The sequence below is a fragment of the Xenopus laevis genome, chromosome 3L, assembly GCF_017654675.1.
Source record: "Xenopus laevis strain J_2021 chromosome 3L, Xenopus_laevis_v10.1, whole genome shotgun sequence".
Taxonomy (NCBI): domain Eukaryota; kingdom Metazoa; phylum Chordata; class Amphibia; order Anura; family Pipidae; genus Xenopus; species Xenopus laevis.
Window position 1 is genome coordinate 102,444,248 of NC_054375.1, and position 19,737 is coordinate 102,463,984.

At 38.5% G+C, this 19,737-nt stretch overlaps 1 protein-coding gene across 1 annotated transcript; it reads right to left on the reverse strand.

The window, feature by feature from the left end:
* Positions 1-1,412: 1,412 nt before the first annotated feature.
* fan1.L (FANCD2/FANCI-associated nuclease 1 L homeolog) lies at positions 1,413-19,692 on the reverse strand. Its single transcript, XM_018253000.2, has 14 exons — positions 19,554-19,692; positions 17,884-19,152; positions 16,702-16,842; positions 15,791-15,992; positions 14,382-14,615; positions 12,568-12,699; positions 11,640-11,748; positions 10,171-10,290; positions 7,601-7,765; positions 7,344-7,509; positions 5,056-5,159; positions 4,674-4,868; positions 2,630-2,758; positions 1,413-1,622 (listed from the first exon to the last, which is right to left on the reverse strand). The coding sequence occupies exons 2-14, from the start codon at positions 19,094-19,096 to the stop codon at positions 1,485-1,487; spliced, it is 3,048 nt and encodes a 1,015-aa protein (XP_018108489.1). The 5' UTR covers positions 19,097-19,152; positions 19,554-19,692; the 3' UTR covers positions 1,413-1,484.
* Between the last annotated feature and the right edge of the window lie 45 nt (positions 19,693-19,737).

Genomic DNA, 19,737 nt, shown 5'->3' on the forward strand with positions numbered 1-19,737 from the left:
ATTTGGTGCATCCCTAATAATAAGGTTAAAGTATCAATGGCTTGTGTCCAATTGAGCTGGTTAACAGTCCTTCATGGTGATGTACCCATTTGTAGGCAATGTTATATGAATATTGTGAGGGTTTTTCACAGTATGAAAAAACATTTTGGCGGGTACCTCGGCTAGATTCAAGTAACCTCAAAGCTCAAATCTAATAATGGATCTGATAAGAATGAGATATTTGTCAGTGTGGGCAACTCATTCTGTTCACAACCAGAATATATTGCGTTTGTTCACCCAATGCATAAAAATGAACAAAATGCCTCATTCTTTAAAAAGAATCTATCTGTATTTAACATTGTTATTCGTTTAAGATACTATGGTCCAGTTCTATGGAGATATAATTAACCAAAGATTCTCCTGACCCTAGGGAAGTTGTTTTTCAGCTGAGAAATGTGGACCAGCTCCTTGGTGGGTGGTAACCAACTAGTAACATAATTGATGCCATTAAAGGAAAGGCTTTGTGCACTTGGGGGTGCCAAATGTTATCACCCCCAAGTGATTGAAACCGTGGCCGGTGCTCCTACAGGAGAAAACGGGCCAGGGTTATACCAGTGAGCACCACAGAGCGATCCTCTTCCGTATTCCTCTTTCTTCGCGTGGCTGCGTATGCGCAGTAGAGCAAAATGCCGAACGTTAACTAAAAAATCAGCGATTTCGTTCAACTGCGCATACATTTGCCCTGGGAAATTTGAAGACAGAAGAGAATCGCTCCGTGGTGCTCACAGGTACAATCCTGGGCCGGTCCAGTTTCTGCTGATAAGAGCCCTGGCCCGGGGTTTCAGGTAACTAAATACAATTCTTTGGGGTGTCTTAACATTTGTCCCTCCTAGTACTGCAAGCCTTTCCTTCTCCTTTAATAAAGGTCAGAGTTGCTTTAGAGCCTACTAGGAGATGGAGCATTGGTATGGAACTGGAGGCAGTTAAGCTAGTCACAGTACATGTTTCCATTCACACAAGGGTTTGTTTATTTACCGGACTCTCTGGTCTGCTGGAAGTCCTGGAACTTCTACGTTTGCTACAGTGATTGGTGCAGGTGACTGTACATGTAGATAAATGAGCTATGAGACCTGCCAATTAAACGGGAAAATACTTGGCAACAGTTTAAATCTCACTACCCAGCGCTGTGTTTCACATCATCTGGCTCTGACCACATTAACCTGAAATCTTTTTGCAGGGGCTTCTTGTTCAAACTGGGCAACGGGGAACAGACGGAAGCCTTTGTGCCTCCATGGGCTGCTAACTTGTTGTTACTGGGATAATGTATGTTAAAAAAAAAATGGGAACTAAATAAAGACTCTTCAAAACCTTGTCTTGTGATTGGAGTGATTAAAGAAAGAAAGATGGTCAGAAGAAGAACTATAAAAAGAATGTTAGTTAATGAAGTTAATTTTATATACAAATATTTTGACATAGATTATACATACTAGCACATCAGAACCACTTTAGCCAACTCGGTTGCTTTTGGCTCCTATTGAAACAACATGGCACACTTCCACACTGGCTCCCAGCTTCTGCAATTCATGTAACCAAATCATCTGCTTGTGTGACAGTCGATCATTGGGGCCTTTCACCTCCACCAGCTGCAAAATAAAGAGTAAAGGTGCATTTCATGGAGTTTAACCACAAATGGAGCTGATCAAAAAAAAAGTAACTGACACCATCTTGGGCCCCACTGTACACTTTCATGTTTGTGGGTGGCAAAACATTGGAAAATACTTACCACTAATGGTAAATATGGTGCACAGGCATGATTATCTCTTTATAGCAACTGCTTCATATGTCCATATGTATGTTAATGAGCTAAGGGGGGAATAGTTTTATGCTGGACATGAAAAAGGCATTTTCAACAGTTCTTTCCCCAGTGATTATTTAAAGGAAAACTATACCCCCAAAATGAACACTTAAGCAACAGTTTATATCATATTAAAGAATCTTACCAAACTGGAATATATATTTAAGTAAATCTTGCCCTTTTACATCTCTTGCCTTGAACCACCATTTCGTGATGGTCTGTGTGCTGCCTCAGAGATCACCTGACCAGAAATACTTCAACTCTAACAGGAAGAAGTGTGGAAGCAAAAGACAGAACTTTGTCTGTTAATTGGCTTATGTGACCTAACATGTATGGTTTGTTGGTATGTTTGTGTGCACAGTGAATTGTATGATCCCAGGCCCTTAGTTTTTAAAATGGCAATTTTGGGCTATTTATGATTACCCAATGGCACATACTACTAGAAAAGTATATTATTATGAATATGGTTTATTTACATGAAGAAGGCCTTTACATATGAGCTGTTTTATGCAATATCTTTTTATAGAGACATACATTGTTTGGGGGGTATAGGTTTCCTTTAAGAAGCCAAACTCCTGTACAACCCAGTTTTAACAATGAGATGATTCCGGAGCCATGTTTTGTTGTTTGTTCCCCTAGACATTGGGGTTTACAAGTCACAATCTACACTAGAAGAAGTGTCAGAAATTGGACCATTTTTATTACTTACAGCCAGCATACGGCTATTTTAATCCTATGAATTAGGGGTCTGTCTGTTCAACAATCGAAAAGAAGAATTCATGATATTTGACTTACCTTGTACTGCTTTGTCTGCCCATTCCATACTACCAAATCAGGGAGTCCTCCTTTGCAGTGTCTAATATCTCTGGACATCTTCTTGCATACTCCACTTAAAAATGGTCCCCCAAAGCAAGACACCAAACTCTATAAAGCAATGTTTTTATTGTTTCAATTCATTTTGTATTGAATGGTCTTGTACCAAATAAAGTCAAAATATAAACACAACCCCTTGGCCATCAAATGTGTGGGCAGTGTCCCATGCAAAGATCTATGATCTTATAATCTATCCAGGTTTGACAGTCTAAAAAAACAAAAATCCAATTGATCTGTGCTTCAAACCAAGCAAAATATATGGGGGGAGATTTCCAGGACCCCACTAGTGCTGCCAAAAATATAAAGTTTATTAATCACAACTAAAAAAAAGTTAATTCAATATTAAAATTTTGGGGGGGGTTTTTTACGTTTGTTAAACTCTTAATTTCAAAAAAATTTAAATGTTTGCTTATGTATTAATTTTCAGAATGAACATGAGTACAAATCTTTTCACAGTTGTATTTATAGGGTAAAAAAATACTGTATTAAAAATGCTTTAAATTTGCCATAGACCACTCCGATTGACTTTGTCCCAAATTTTACATTCCATTTTTTTTTTGTGCTTAACAAATATCATACATTTTGTTCCTCTCCCATTTAGTGATAAATTAGTGGGATGGTACAGACTTCCCTGTTAGCCATTACCCTAATAGAAGATTCTTATCGAAAGTGATCTCACCTTTAAATGAGCAGAAATATTCACCTTGTGGCTTCACAGCTATTTTTTATCCAGGTATGAGATCCTTTATCCGGAAACCCGTTATCCAGAAAGCTCCAAATTACAGAAAGGCCGTCTCCCATAGATTCCACTTTATATAAATAATCCAATTTTTTAAAAAATGATTTCCTTTTTCTCTAATAATAAACCAGTACATTGTACTTGATCCCAACTAAGATATAATCAATCCTTATTGGAAGCAAAACCAGCCTATTGGGTTTATGTAATGTTTACATGATTTTCTAATAGACTTAAGGCATGAAGATCCAAATAATGGCAAGATCCATTATCTAGAAAACCCCAGGCCCTGAGCATTCTGGATAACAGGTCCCATACCAGTATTAGACTCCCAGACAGCCAGCAAGGCACACAAGCAATTGTTGTGAGTCAGCATTGGCCTTGATTTTGCCCACTGGTTTTGCATTTTAACCTACCCATACACGACAAGATCTGCTTGTTTGGCGACCTAATTTGGCCACTGAATATAAGATGGATCTCTCTAGACCCATCTAGAGAAGATGGCATCAACGGGCTGACATGGTCCTCGATGAAATTCATAAAACCTACCCAATCAACAATTGTCAGGTTAGGTGGGATGTTGATTTGTCCCCATGGAAGATCCAATATGCTACAGTCTCGTGCATAACTAGAAGCAATGAATCTTCTAGATCAGTGATCCCCAACGATTAGCTCATGAGCAACTTGTTGCTCACCAACCCCTTGATGTTGCTCTCAAAATAGATACTTATTTTTGAATTTCTGGCTTGGAGGCAAGTTTTAGTTGCATAAAAACCAGGTACACTGCCAAACAGACCTTCTGTAGCCTGCCAGTCCACATAGGGGCTACCAAATACCCAATCACAGTCCTTATTTGGTACTCCACAGACTTTTTCATGCTTGTGTTGCTCCCCAACTATGAAAAGAGCTGGGTATTGACTCCAAGCTTATCTCCTCCTCAACACAGAAATGATTACCTCTTACCTGATAAAAGAACTGCTATGTGGTCACATATAGCCGCAATCTTCTTTGAAAATGATTCAGAAACCCTATAGGTTTATTAGAAGGCAGTGAGCATGAAATCTATTACATACTCATGGTACAGGAGAAGTTGAATTGCATTATTTATGTCAGGCACGATAAACTTGCAGCAATCCAGCTCAGCTGAACTATAGCTCCCAATCTGCCAATTGGAATTAAAAAAAAGCTTAACTACTATTAACTCGACTTTGACAAATTGGCTTTGTTTACCTGGGCTTGCTGAAGGGATGAGAAGCGCTCCCAGTTAACTAATGCTGCCGCTTTACCCTCATGAGAATTCCAAACATCAGCAATGAGCTGAAACAGGGTCTCTGTGGAGCATTCCTGGAGCAGCTGGAGCCGACATTCAATGGCTTCTCTTCTGTTCTCATAAAAGCTATCCGTGTACAGATCCAATGGGAAGGCCTGAATCAGACACACCAACAGCTTCAGCTACAGAGCACGGCAATACGTTACAGTATTTTGGGTAAATTCTAATTGGATTTAGAAAGGAAAATAACAAAAAATGCTTGGGGGAAATCTGTTGTGTTTTTACATTTAAATCAAGGACCAATTCTAAACATTATTCTACTTTGTGCACACAATCAATTACCTGGTAAGAGTTTCTGAAAACATCTGGGATTCCTTCCATGAATATAATGTCCCATAAAAGCAAACCATAAAGTGTAAAGAACGTGGATCCTTCTCCATGAATTCCTAATGTACAAAAGGGAAGAGCTTTTACTACCATATTCTGCTGACCATTGCCATAAAGTACAGATTTCTAAGATTTCTGAAGAGTGTCTTAAGATGTCTTGGATATTGGGGCATGTATGCAATCAATTTGGATGGTGTTTGTCCTTCCCTTATTTATATTCACTGAAGTGAAAGTTGAACTGTATTCATCCCATATCATAATGTTTACCCTGACAATGTAACCTGAACCCAGACCCTGGGCATTCGTGTCCTTTCAGGAGATTAAAGGGCATGTAAAGGCAAAAATATAAAATCCCATTTTTACTTTCTTTAATGAAAAAGAAATCTATCTCCAATATACTTTAATTAAAAGATGTCTACAGTTTTTATCATAAACCTGACTGTATGCAGTGCAATTCCCCCTTCTTTTACTGCTGTGGATAGGAATTGTCAGATGGTCCCCAACTGCTGTGCAGGTAAACGATCATACTTTCAAATGGCAGGGGGAGCCCCCCCACCTTACTTCCCAGAACTCGAGCAGCATTGTTGGATTCCCTGTAGAGATTTGTATCCAGAGACGCAGTGCAGTCTCTATATTATGATTATTAATCAGCCTTGCTGTATTGGCTTCTATGGCAAATATTAGTTGACTTGTGCTGTTTTGATAATTTATGACGATCCCTAAGCTTAACCTCCCAACTGAAGCCCAGACCACACTGAGCATGTGCGAGTCTTGATATTGCAGAAATGTCTAACAAAGTTACAAGATGACAGCTCCCTGCGCCAACTTTGAAAGCATAAATCATTTGTCTTATTAGGCTGCTGGTGCAGTAAGTTCATGTTTATATTTAGTATACATAATACAGCATTTCTAACATTATTCTATTTTAGACTTTAGTTGCCCTTTAAGTACAGAACTCTACTGCACCTTGCACCCGTTGGTGGAGAGGGGATGCCTATGTAACACCACCCAAGTTGCCCCTTAGATATACTCTAGAATCTTCCATTCCTGCATCAGAACTGCCAGTCTCCTTGCCCCCATTAAAGGACATGTAACCCCCCCCCACAAAAATTTAATCCGTGAACAGCCTCTTTGAAATCTTTACATAACTGCCACTTTGATTGTTAAAAGATTAACAGTAAGGCTGCTGCACCCACCTAATCACTTATCAACCGTTTCAGCATCACACTCCGGAACCACACAATTCCAGATCACAGGTAAAAGTAGACAATCTTTAATTTTAACTGTGATCTGGAATTGTGCGGTTCTTCAAAGTGGTTCTGGAGTGCGCTGCCGAAACGGTTGATGTGCTGACTACGTTCTTCTTAGTGACGGACTCGGGGCAGCAGCAGGTGGGTGTTGGGGTAAGACTGGTCTTTATAACTATTATCTATACATTTTTACCATGTGAGGGGAGATCGGGTGGATTGTACCGACTCTAAGGCTTAAACGAGGGGTCCGGGGCAGGAAGCACCCGGACCACAAAGTGCCTAATGGTGAGCAACACACGGATCCTGTAATCTTATCCCACTTTGTGTTTTCAAACAATTTGTGAAGCCCGGGAGTAACGCTGAACGTGTACGTCTGGTCCCTAATCACTTAGAAATCCTTCTCCTCCTCTAACTGACCCTCCCTCAGGAATTCACTTTGGCTATTGGCTCATGAGCATGCTCAGTTCTTCTCAGCTCAGATTACTAAACACACCCTCCAGTCTAACAGCCAATGAAGAGATAGCATTGTTGGTTCCCATAGAAACTCTGCTCTAGCTGTCTGATCCTATTTTCTTCTCCTAACCACCTCTCCTGAGCTCAGCTTAACCATTACAGTGCTCAACCGCAGCAGAACTTTTTATTAAAATATGTTGTGCCTATGTAACCCTGCATTCTGCATTGCATGAACTTTATAGCATACTTGTCCTGTTTGCAGATGTCAGTGTCACTGATGAGGTGTCATCAGCGGGAAAATGGCGCCAGCTATTCGTTTTAAGAAAATGTGATGGCACTGGCAGATGGAGGGGGTATATGCAGTACAAATGATGTGGCTTGGGTGGGGAAGATATGCTCAACGTATATACATGGTAGGAAAATGTAGGCTTTACATGTACTTTAAGTCAAATAGCAAGGGGTACTGGGAGCTGACGTTCTATCCCCAGTTTCAAGCCAATACGGATAAATGCACTTACACAGATATAATTACTGACATACCTTGATCAAAGCCCTGCTGTCTGTAATGGGCGAGAGACAGTTCCTCAACCGAACACATCACAGTAGAAAGATTGTCATTTGCTCCAACCTCTTCAGACAGCTCTTCCATTATAAATACAGATTTGCCCATTCCAGTCTGAGGATACATTTTGCCTTTGATGGTGACCTATATATAACATTGCAAAATTCAATATTAGGGTTGGACACTGTCAATGAAGTGGCAGTTTGAACATAGATAAAATGGTCACATGACTCACATGAGGTACCTCATCCACTTCAATAAGAGACAGTTCACAGAACATCTGGCGGAATTTTTTGCAGCTGGGCGAGTCTCGCATACGCACAGCACGTTGATACAGTGAAAGCTGGTGACCTGTGCGCACGTGAGGATCAGACAAACCCTCTAGGATGGCGCCAATTGCCTAGGAAATAAGAGAAGTTTAGTGTGACCAAACCAGTAGCAAAGAAATATACATTATGGAAAGCAATACACACTGCTGTTTGGGACGAAGACACGTTTTCTTTGGGTTAACCCCTCTGCTCCTTAGTGTAAATTTTTAGATTTCAGACATATCGGTTTTTTGTAAGATTTTGAAAAAATCCACAGCACAAATCCTTAAACAGCAACTAAATAGATGCCTGGAGCAAATCCTACAAATGAACTTGGGCACGAGATCGTATAAAATATCTTGGGGTAACTATCTTTCATAATCACCATAAACTGTACAACCTTCATATAAAACATGTAATAAACATAATGAATACCTGGAAACATCAGGACACAATTCCCAAAATTGCTATCCTCTTTACACACATTACCATTCATGTTAAAATAAAATGATCTCAAGGAAATAACTGCACTTTTCTGGACTTTTATCTGGAATGGGCAAAAGGCCGCATCAACATGATAAAGATGCAGCAGCTGACAATGCACGGAGGGGTAAATCTCCCAGAGATCAAACAATACAATATAGCTGCACTCACAAGAATTCTACTAGACTAGTTACACTCTACGTCTATTTACACAATGTGGGATAGTGACACATGCTAAACCCATCTACATAAGCAGGAAGTCGCACAAGATATACTGAACAAGCCATTGATAATGTCAAACTGGTGTGGCACATTCTGTGAAGCAAACAGAACTTGAACTCCCACCACTCCTTGCACTTTCCTAAACAATGAGGAATATCAGAATGGCCAGGTCTCATTCCCTTACCTTTTGTTAGATGGAAGCTGGAGGGTCTTCAGCTATAAAACACACATTGAATAAACATTTCAAAAAACCTCTGACCTAAGAACTCAGGGAGACATTACCAATAGTGAGGGTAGGCATAAGCAAGGGAGCAATCTCTCAATACTATAAGAGAAATACTGAACTATACAATTACACCAAAGTAAAGGAGGGAGCGGAAACATGGATACAACGACTACCTGAATTGAACATGGTAGATGTCATGCAAATACTGTTCAGCTGCATGAAAGAACTCCCCATGCCTTATTGCAGGCAAATGTTTCTAAAACTATTCCATTGCTTTTATTACTCCCCCCAAAATGATATAAACTAAAACTATGGCAGCATAATGTAACTAAAGTTATGCAGACATGTTCCATGCCCTTTGTAAAATGGCTGATAATTAAGAAATGTTGGTGGGGGTGAGAGATTTCTCAAACACTAACCTCCTCAATTACACCACAATAACCCTCAAATGGGCCACCTTGGGCCTTACAACATGGCTTCCATCCAAACTGACCAGGGGCAGCAACAGGGTTCCAATCAAACTCTCAGCTGTAGCGAAGAAAGCTATCCTTTGGGTCTGGATTAAACCAAAACCCCCATCCAACACTCTATTCATTTTAAAACTGTCCCATTTATTTAACATGAATTGGATTGATGCCTCTCTGCAGAAAGAAATATGGGTTATAAGGGACCCGTTACCTAAAAAAATATTCACAATCCTATTTTATCACATTAGTCAAGCACAATGAACTTTAATTACACTATATAAATTATTTGAATCTTGTTTCCTTCAGTCTGGGAATTCAAAATAATAGCAAGCAGGCAGGAGCCATTTTGTGGACACTGTTATTAAGACAAGCCCAATGTTCATCCCCATGCCCTGGCTACACAATTAAATGGTAAAGAGAACTGGTTGTGAATGTGGGGAGAGCAGTGACATATAAGTGCTGAATGGAAAGTGAAAGTAATTGTCTGCCCCGCCTCTATGCGGGAATAGAGATGGGGCAGACAATATTTGATTGACAGCTGAGATGTTTAAATGAGCTTACAACAGCTATGAATGCTTTAATAAAAAATAGAAATTCGATTTTTGTCACAAAACTAGGAAGTAAAAAATGTTTTTCCCAATTTTTCCCTTCCCGTCCCTAATTTGCATATGCAAATTCAGTTCGGTATTTGGCAAAATCCTTCATGAAGGATTAGGCCGAATCCCAAATAGTGGATTTGGTGCATCCCTACATTATAGCATAATCAGTATGAAAAGAGATTGTATTAGTCGAATGTGACCTATTCCAAATAAGATAGTATACTCCTCTCATACATACAGCAGAATTTATCAAAGGTTGATTTGTGTTTTCCTGATAAATTCTAGTTATTCAAGGGTAGTTTACACAAGCTTACTAGCACATAACTCACAAGATCCTCTTACCAGATCTTTATATAAATATACATATGGATTGTTATAAATACACATACATAGTAACGGCTAAGAATATGCTCTACTACATCAAACATAAACCAGTAACAGTATATGTTGTTTGGACTCTATATGGAGATTATATCAGTAGTATATTAGAGACTTTTTACCTTCTGGGTGAGTTTTAAATGCTGATGCAAGTTAAGAGCCAGACGATCCCACCAACGGCCTCGACTGTCAGGACAGTAAACTTTCTGTGACAAAAGGCACTGCAGCAGTTCCACTGCTTCCTGCAGAAAAGAAATACAGCTACAGGGTAACAATAGAAAAAGACCGTCACCACAAAATTTATATTTACATAGCTGTAATAGCTTCAACATTCATTAACTATGTATTTATTGTAGGGATGCATCGAATCCACGATGGTTCATGATTCTGCCTTTTTCAGCAGGATTTGGATTCATCGAATCCTTGTGCCTGACCAGACCGAATCGTTAAAATCATGTGACTTTTTGTCGCAAAACAAGGAAGTAACATTTTTTCCGCTGCGCGCGTGCCTAGATTTCATCCTCCCCCGCCATGATTGAGCGGGGGAGGATGAACCGCACAGAACTGCTGTACCATGATAGTTGGAAGTAGATTATCACAGTAAACCTAGTTTTGTCCCAGAAACTATCCTGCCTATATACCTACAGCCTGTTCCAGCCACTGCAATACCTCTGTGGTCTGCTTTTTACTAGGAAGAAGCCTCCATAAAATACTGTTGATGTGAAACATAAGTGGGCATTTTTTTGCAGTGACTGTTTCTGCTATTTATGCTTTATGTAATTTAGTTTTCTTTTCAATATCTGGCTGAAGCAAGAGTATGGGACCAACACACTTGTTCAGCTTTAATGATTACAAGAATAAATGAGGATTACGGACAACACACATGCCTAGGAAATATAAGCAGAAGTTTAACCATAGAATTTTGTTTTATATCATAGTGATATAAAAGTTATCCCATCATGGGGTCAGTTTATAAACCATAAACATTTACAAAAGGCTGTATACATCTGTTATTAGGGGAAACAATAACGTTCCACTTTGAGGATAGTTTACGAATACACAACAGTGCTACTTGTATGTATAAACTACACATAATTAATATGCAATAGGATGCACAGGATAAAGCTTGAACCACTTTCTAGCTATATGCTGATCTGCAGCCACAGACAGCCATTATAATAATTCCACATCACCCTTGTTTTTTTTTTTTTTCAAATAAACATTATCTATGACAGGTCTAAATGCAGGCAAAGGGTTTTGGCTGCAGTCAGAAATCTGCCGAGTATTGCTGCTATCTCAGCAGTCAATCTGGGAAATTCCTCTGTAACTACTGCAAAGTTATTGTATCTTTTATAAGTGCAAATTAGTGTTGATTTACTCCGAGATGCATAGCACTAATGTTATGCAACTTAAAATAAATCAACACTAATTTGCACTTATATTGTTCTCCAGTGGTGTTTTTTTATTTTACATGATCCCTAAATCTAAATCTGCATTTGTGTTCATGTAATAATTTTAAAAAAGTTGAAAAAAAGGCAGTCGATCTACTTTAAGAACGAGTATGAAAAATGACTGCGTAGTATAACAATACCTCATAGAGGTGGAGCCGTTGCAGGATCTCTACTCCTCGCGATAAGACTTTGGTATATACCCAGCCAACAGTAAAGCAGCGAAGATACACTGGCAGTTTTTCATGGTTCCTAAGTATTACACAGGTGTTTAACAAATATCATGAGATGAAATGTTCATTACACCACCTTTGTATCATCATTTTCATAAATACTGTTTTTTAAAAAAATAAATAAATTTCAAGCATATTTAGTAAAAGATAAAGCAATACTGACAGAGATGAAAAACAAAAGACAAAGCATAGGTGTTATTTTATCTGGTATTTTATCCACTCCCAAAGCTGAGCCAGCAGCACATCCTCACATAAACTAGGGAAGCATCAAGTCAATCGTTGACCATTGCTCTAAGACTAGTTAAAATGTTTTTTACTTTCCTCTCTTGGACAGCTCTGCAAGGATTTCTGCAGTGGGCCATTGGCCCAGAGTTTAACTTACCATGCAGGTAGCTTCACAGTTAAAAAGTCTTCTTGCAAGGTACCAGATTATTTTAATCATCTCCTGAGCTTTCGAACAACAGAACAGCTTTCCCCAGACTATAGCCCTGCTGTACAGTTTTCCTGAAAGCCACATTTTATCAGGTCAGCAATCTGACATTAACTTGATACTCTGGAGATGATATAATGGGGGCAGTGCAGATTGAGCTGAGCACCTTCACCAACTTGTGCAGTTGTGCTTGAATATGGTAGAAGAAAATGCAATTTTATAAAGTAAAAGCACTGCCAATGTATACATATATGTCAGTAACACTTATTGATTTCAAATAATGAAATGTCCAAGATGCAGGACTTATTCTCTCAAAACTGTAAACTCATTGCATTTAGTTTATGTTCTTCATGAAGCTGTCTATTGAAAAGCATTGTTTATACATGCATAGATTTAAATGCAACAAACCTTAATGATGGGTCATGCTTCAGTTCATCCCATTCCTTTCGGGCAAGCTGATAGAGGAAATGTGCTTCTTCCCAATGACCATTCGTCATGGCTACTGCTACGTCTACCAACTTGTGCATTGCAGACTCATACCTACGAAACGGCAGGGAAAGTACACAGTATACAACTATTTTATTGAAATGTTTGCATATTTAAGTATGGTTAATTGAAAAAGAAATACAAGAAAAGTCCTATGAAACCAAAAGTGTAGTGTTTGAACATATCTTTTCACTAATTATTCATTCCAGAATGGTATATACACAGGTGGAAAGAGTTAGAATGTTGGCATTTAACTTCAAATAAAGCTGAATTTCATTCATATAGTGTGCTGCAATGGTCAGAATTAACTTTGCTAACTTTAGAAAGCCCTTACAACACACTCACATCCCAGAGAGAACAGTCTAAAAATCTTACTTAACTACAGAATTTAAAAGCTTTATTCATCAGTGTAGGTATTCTAATACCATCTGATAAAGACACGTAGTTTATTACGTGGTCCCAAGGATATAACTGATTGGCCTATATTTAAAAACTAGAGTGATTAGAAAAAGCATTAAAACATGTCATTCAGTGTACATTTGTCACAACATTTACTCTCTCCTGGCTTTTATTGTAGCGGACAGTTTCTGGCTGTGTGATAATAAATGACATTCTTAACTCTGACAACCATTTCATTGTTGATTTAAAAGGCGAGTTATTCTCTAGAAAGCAGTAATATTTCATCTTTAAAATATTTATTTTATCCATGGATGTTATGGGAACTATAGCTCTGAATACACAGAAGAACTGCATAAGTTAATATGCCACATATAATTCCTAAATTATTAGATATAGGCTGTCCAATAAATGTGCCAGCCATAAAGAGAGTTTTTGGAGGTACCGTAGGACTTAAGAAGCATTGAAAACCAATATGTGTTTTCAAAAAAGGGATGTAAGGTAGGAACCAAACTTTTCTATTTATGGTACACAACTTACACCAGAACAGGTATTAGGGCTATTCCACACGGGGAGATAGCGACGCGTTTGCGGTCACGGCGACAAAGCGCCGCGACAGTCGCCGCGACCGGCGCAGGCGACAGTTTTGTATGGGCGCCTATGTAAAAACGCCTGTGCTAACCACACGAGGCGATGCGCTTTTCAACAGTCGCCTGAAAATGCCTCGCCAGGCTTTTTCAGGCGACTGTTGAAAAGCGCATCGCCTCGTGTGGTTAGCACAGGCGTTTTTACATAGGCGCCCATACAAAACTGTCGCCTGCGCCGGTCGCGGCGACTGTCGCGGCGCTTTGTCGCCGCGACCGCAAACGCGTCGCTATCTCCCCGTGTGGACTAGCCCTTAGTGGCAGGGGCAGGTAGCAGCAGGGGGGCATGCAATAGATAAACTGATGCCTTATTCATTAGTAGATCTTTAGAGCATACAAGCACCTCCCATGAGATTGGAAGAAAGGAGGGGTTTAAGTTTTTTGCAGTGACTTTGTGAAGTTGCGGAATTATCTACTGAAGAGGGTGGTACTGGCCTTAACAATAGAACACTTTCAGGTTTGATGCCTTTTTGGAAATTGATAAAACACAAGGCTTTTATTACTATCTGTACTCTTAGAATAATCCTGATCCAGGTAATGATCTGCTTGCCCTTTTTGAGTTATGATGAGAGTTTTCCCTCTTCTGACTGCATAAAATGGGGCTTTTCATATTCTTCAACAAGAGGTTAGGTAGGTGTATGTGTTTTTCAACTAGTATATAGAACTATGTTAATATTAGTTGATTCAGTCTCCTACCGAATGAGATCTTCTCGGTCGTTAAAGATCTGAGTGCTTCTTTGTACAGTATATTCAGGGAATGTCATACGTCCCATGTTCACCATAAGGACCGTGGAGAGCTGAGTTTGTCCTCCACTGGCAGCTTCTTCAACATCCATAGACTCAGTTAAAGAGAAAAGAAGAAGGACTCTGGAAAACACTCCTCTTGGACCTTTACAAACCCGCACTGCTCGACCTGCAATCTCTTTAGCCCTGGTAATGACAGGAAATCATAGTATGCACACAAAAGGTAAAAAAACCTAGACCCTCCGTCTCTTTCCTGCAGTCTGTAACTGGAGGGAATAAAAATATATAATCTTCCAACATCTATACTTAAATCCCCACCCTAGTACAGGCCCAAGATCCCAGTCGCCCAAAATCCATGACCCCATTTCTCGCCAAAAAGGTATTAAAAAATAAAAAGTAAAACATGTATATCCACAGCTCCACATTACCACATTCATAATTGCTGAACTGCTGACTAAATTACCAATGGCCAAGTAGGAAAATGCCTAAAATCTGTCCTGCCATCAAAGTCTGAAATTAAGAAGCCTTTGAAACTAATTTCAAAAATCAAAGTGAGAACTAGTAGTTTTATAATATATTATATTGCCAAACACAGGAGATCCTAGTCTTGTACATTAGTGTCATTAAAAGGACTTAATGATACTGAATGTTCCCCTTTGTGTACGCTTAAGCTGCAGTGTAATGTGCTGAGACTTGCACCATACAACTTATCTGAGGCAGTGTAAACACAGTCTATTGCATCTCAAGATCAAAAATGCTTTTATAGACCTGTGGAGGCAAATTGAGGACTTTGTACAGAGACACTGTGAAAGGATTTTAATGTTAAGGGAGACTGCTAACTGTTCATGGGTTCCCAAGTGATCCATGCCTGACAGCAGCGTTGTGAATATTAGCAACTGCATACAGGCAAAGGGGCTTGAGCCCCATGGTTCTCCTGAACAGGGCTATGGTGACCAAAACACTTGGTGCGCTATAGACATAAAAATGACTGTGATGATGAGAATAGACCAGCTCTGTGTAAAGTAGGTACTGCATAATACAGATATTTTATTTAAAGGGGGAATGTCAATGCACATGGCCTTTCCTTCTCCAGAAGACAGGAGAACTAACGCCTCTCAGAATATTATAGACTGTAGACTGTATTTGTCTTTTAGCATTGCTAAATTGGTATCTGGATGACAAGAATGCTTCACACCTATCTAAAATTGCCCTCAACTACCTATTTGTACAATAAAAGCAAACTGTGTTTTGTACACAAAAACAATATCATAAAAAATATTGTAATGTGCTTTAGAAAGTTTTGCTTATAACATGCACTTATAGCAATTGTCTCCAATAAAAAAAAAAGAGAACAGTCTTACTTTTTCAGAATTACTGCTGCAATGCCAGGCTGATTCTTGCCAAGACTGAACACACTGCGTTGTTTTGATAATCGCAGAAGCTCCTCAGTGAGCTGCTGCTTTGGAGCATTTGGATTTGCCAAATGAAAGCCTTTTGCCAACATTTTCAGTTCTGGAGCAGAGAGAAGATCCAGTGCTTCAGACAGTTCTTGCAGTTCGGAGTCTGGAAAGTGAGCATAATAGAGTGAAAGTTGAGAAGTCAAGAATGCTAATAATTATTAATCTTATTATCTAACACCACACATTTTTAACATAAACCTAACATTTAACAATGTGCTCTGACTATACAAGACAATCCATAAATCTCTAATTAATGTATTTATTTACTTACAAATTTTCAGTATAAGATTTATGTTTGTGAGTAATACAAAATAATTTTAGACATAGGGGCTTATTTATCAAAGTCCAAATTTATCTCAATATTTTCTTCTACAAACTCCAATTAAATCCGCTCTGGTTTTTCCCCCTCTTATTTATTATTACATTTCCCCGAAAATCTGCTTTGCTGGAAAAAAATCAAATTTTCAAGTTTTTTACTGATTTTTCATCCGATTTTCAAGATTTTTTTGGATTTTTCACCCGAAAACTCAGAAAACTACGGGGTATTGCATGAAACCCAGCGCACATCAAAAAAATCATTGGGACTTCTCCCACTGACTTATATGCAACCTCGACAGGTCTGAGATGCCGGATTTTCTGATTCGGACTTTTCCATCCTCAGGGTTTAATAAATTCCGATAAATTTGTGATTTTTCAAAAGTCCGATTTTATAAAAAAGAAGGATACCTCTCAAAATTCCCCTTAAAACTGGAAGACAAATTTATGAAAAGGACTATACAGATGTTTCATAAGTAAATTATTGTTTTAAATACCTGACTGGAGAAATCCATTTCGGACCAGTTCTTCAATAAATGGAACCAAATCTGAGGAAATCTCTGGATACTCTATTTTGTTTATCTTCAGCCAGTTTAGCTTCCGTTGAAATAACCGCACATATAGCTTTTGCCCACCGGCTGTGGTATGCAAATCAAATGAAATTATTTAATTAAAGAAGCACAAGACACAAAAATACAAAAACTTCTTTCACTTCCATGAGGATTCAATGTTTCGTTATTGCAATATACATTTTCAGGATATGATGCATAAGTATAGATTGAGCTAAATGAAGAGTTATATTCTGTTGTGAAGCATCTGATACAGTCAACTGAATAATTTATTACATCATTGTTGTACCTGTTATCTTTCCTTGGAAATGAAGATCAATAAAAAGTTAAATTACAAAAAAAAAAAGAAGCACAAGACAAGTATAATCTCTATATAGGCAGATAATATAGAAATACACTTAGCAGAGAGGTCTGTTAATCAGCTGGCTTGTCTTACTTTGCATCAACAATATGAGCCATCAGGGCAGAGAATAGAAAGGGACAGACACACTGCTTTTAAAAGCAATACATATATAATAACAGTACTTGCATAACTTCCCCGATCCATTGGATTGGGCTATAAAATTAGCTATGAAATGACAGATACATAAAAGTCATATTTTATTGTGTTGCTTAAAGGAATTGTTCAGCGTAAAAATAAAAACTGGGTAAATAGATAGGCTGTGCAAAATAAAAAAATGTTTATAATATAGTTAGTAAGCCAAAAATGTAATCTATAGAGGCTGGAGTGACTGGATGTCTAACATAATAGCCAGAACACGACTTCCTCCTTTGCAGCTCTCTTGGTTTCCACTGTTGGTAACCAGGCAGTAACCAATTAGAGACTTGAGGGGAGCCACATGGGTCATAACTGTTGCTTTTGAATCTGACCTGCATGCTAAGGATCAATTGCAAACTCCCTGAACAGTAATGTCCCATGTGGCCCCCGTTATAGTCACTGACTAACTAGAACAGTGATCTGTTATGTTATGTTATGTTAGATATCCCATCACTCCAATCTTTATACATTACATTTTTGGCAAACTAACTATATTAGAAACATTTTTTTATTTTGCACAGGCTATTTATCCAGTTTTTATTTTTACACTAAACTGTTCGTTTAAGGCATACCTGAAAGTTCTTTAAATGTCGTTAAGATATGTATATCTTCTTCACTGAAGAGACTCATATCTTCTTCACTTTCCATTACTGTATGAAGAACCATCAGAAAGTTCCGCTGATAATACGGTATGGTAGTAGATTGAGGTGAAGATTCTTGCGTATTGCTAACATCCATTTCATTCTGAACTCTATCTACTTCCTCTTGGCTATCTGGATCATTAAACGGTTTAAAAAATTCTTCTAGCACACTTTTATCTTCCATTTCATTAGAATGACTGTTGTCTTCATCACCGTGTTTCTTTGCCAAAGCAGATTCAAAAGTTTCTGCAGGAAGATCACAATGTTTTGCTCTTTTACAAACTTTCTTCTCTTGTTCCAAATTGTGCCTTTTAGGTTTTGTATCTTTATCAACTAGCTTTCTGTCCATTGGTCCAAGAGACATAGATTTAACACTGCTAGATGTGGGATTTAGGCATTCATCATGATTGTGACTATATTGCGCTGCACCAGTGTCCCCTTTAGCAGCACTTTGATTGTGGCATTTTGCATCAAATCTTGTTCTATTAGTAGGGTCTGTCTCTTCACACTTAGAAACAAAGGTACAGCTGTAATTAGCATTTTTAAGATGATCATCTGTCAAAACAGAAAAGTCCTCACTTAAAGATTCAACAGAACCAGCAGCATCTTTCTTATTTTCTTGCATTTCCTGCTTCATTTCACGTACTTGCCGTCTTCTGGAGAGTTTGGAGGAAAGACTTCCCAGTGGCACTGTTTTAATAATATGTGTTTCTTTTTCATTGTGAAGTTCCTTTACAGGGTCAACTTTGTTAAAATAGGAGCTTGTTTGCTTCTCATTAGGTTTAGGAGGACTAATCTTATTATTCATTCTAGAGGCTGGATTTCTGAGGTCTTCTAGTTGGGTGCTTCCACATGATTGTTCTGACTGCATGGAATCCTGTTCTTCAATCAGTATGACATCGTCGTCGCCTTTCTTTGCTTTTTGGCATGTTTCATCCAGGTGTTTGTTAAGACCAAATCGTGGCACCATTTCAGCACAAAGAGGGCAGGACAGCTTTGTAGGTGGTGCATTTTTAAATAGTGCAATAATTGATGGGGATGCTGGTGATTTGCTTGATAACGGATTGGTTTTTAGGTTTACATCAGTTTTCTTTTTAGATAAGGATAGACTTTTGCGGGATTTTTTCTTTTCAGGAGACTTCATTTCTGATGTCCTGAAATATATGCTTTGACTAAGCCTCTGAAAGAATGGTTCATCCCCTGCAAAGTAACAAAAGAAGAGATGGAAGGGTATTTGTAGGGTATTTGTAGAACCAAGTGCTACTTTGTAATACATTTTCAGTGTTTTCTACTTTTGAGAGATTTAAGCACCCTCCCCAACAACTATAGGTCAAGAGGGCTGTCCCAATAAGTTTAATCATATTTTAATATTAAATAATATTTGGGCCATTCCCAAGGAGCAACAATTTCTATGGAAAGGCAATCCCTATACATTAATTTATGATTTTATTAACTCTCATAGATGTTGGTGACTAGCAGTCTCATGTAATGGGCGAAGTACTAAAACACACACTAGGCAGCAGCTACTAAAAACATCATTCATTTCTCATTTTTAAAACACGCTTCATATTTGTAAGTCTCAAATAAGCCGCTTTTCTTACCTGTTGTCACAGCTTACGGGAGACGCCATCTTACCGAAACAAGGATAGCTTTATTAACACAGACAATACTGCCAGGAGAAGTGGCATGAAAGACCTTATACGCAATTAAATTTTAGCAGCCAACAAAGTGTATAGCGAGCACGTATGCTGAAAATATGCCAAACAGACAATTAGGCAGATATCA

Excerpts from the sequence above, each read along its gene's own strand:
- fan1.L (XM_018253000.2), bottom strand. The coding sequence starts at position 19,096 with ATGAAGTCTCCTGAAAAGAAAAAATCCCGCAAAAGTCTATCCTTATCT. Across the intron at positions 15,993-16,701 it reads AAATGGATTTCTCCAGTCAG|ACTCCGAACTGCAAGAACTG; the intron begins GTATTTAAAACA and ends CTCACTTTCCAG. Across the intron at positions 2,759-4,673 it reads CATCCCTTCAGCAAGCCCAG|AGTTTGGTGTCTTGCTTTGG; the intron begins GTAAACAAAGCC and ends ATTGCTTTATAG.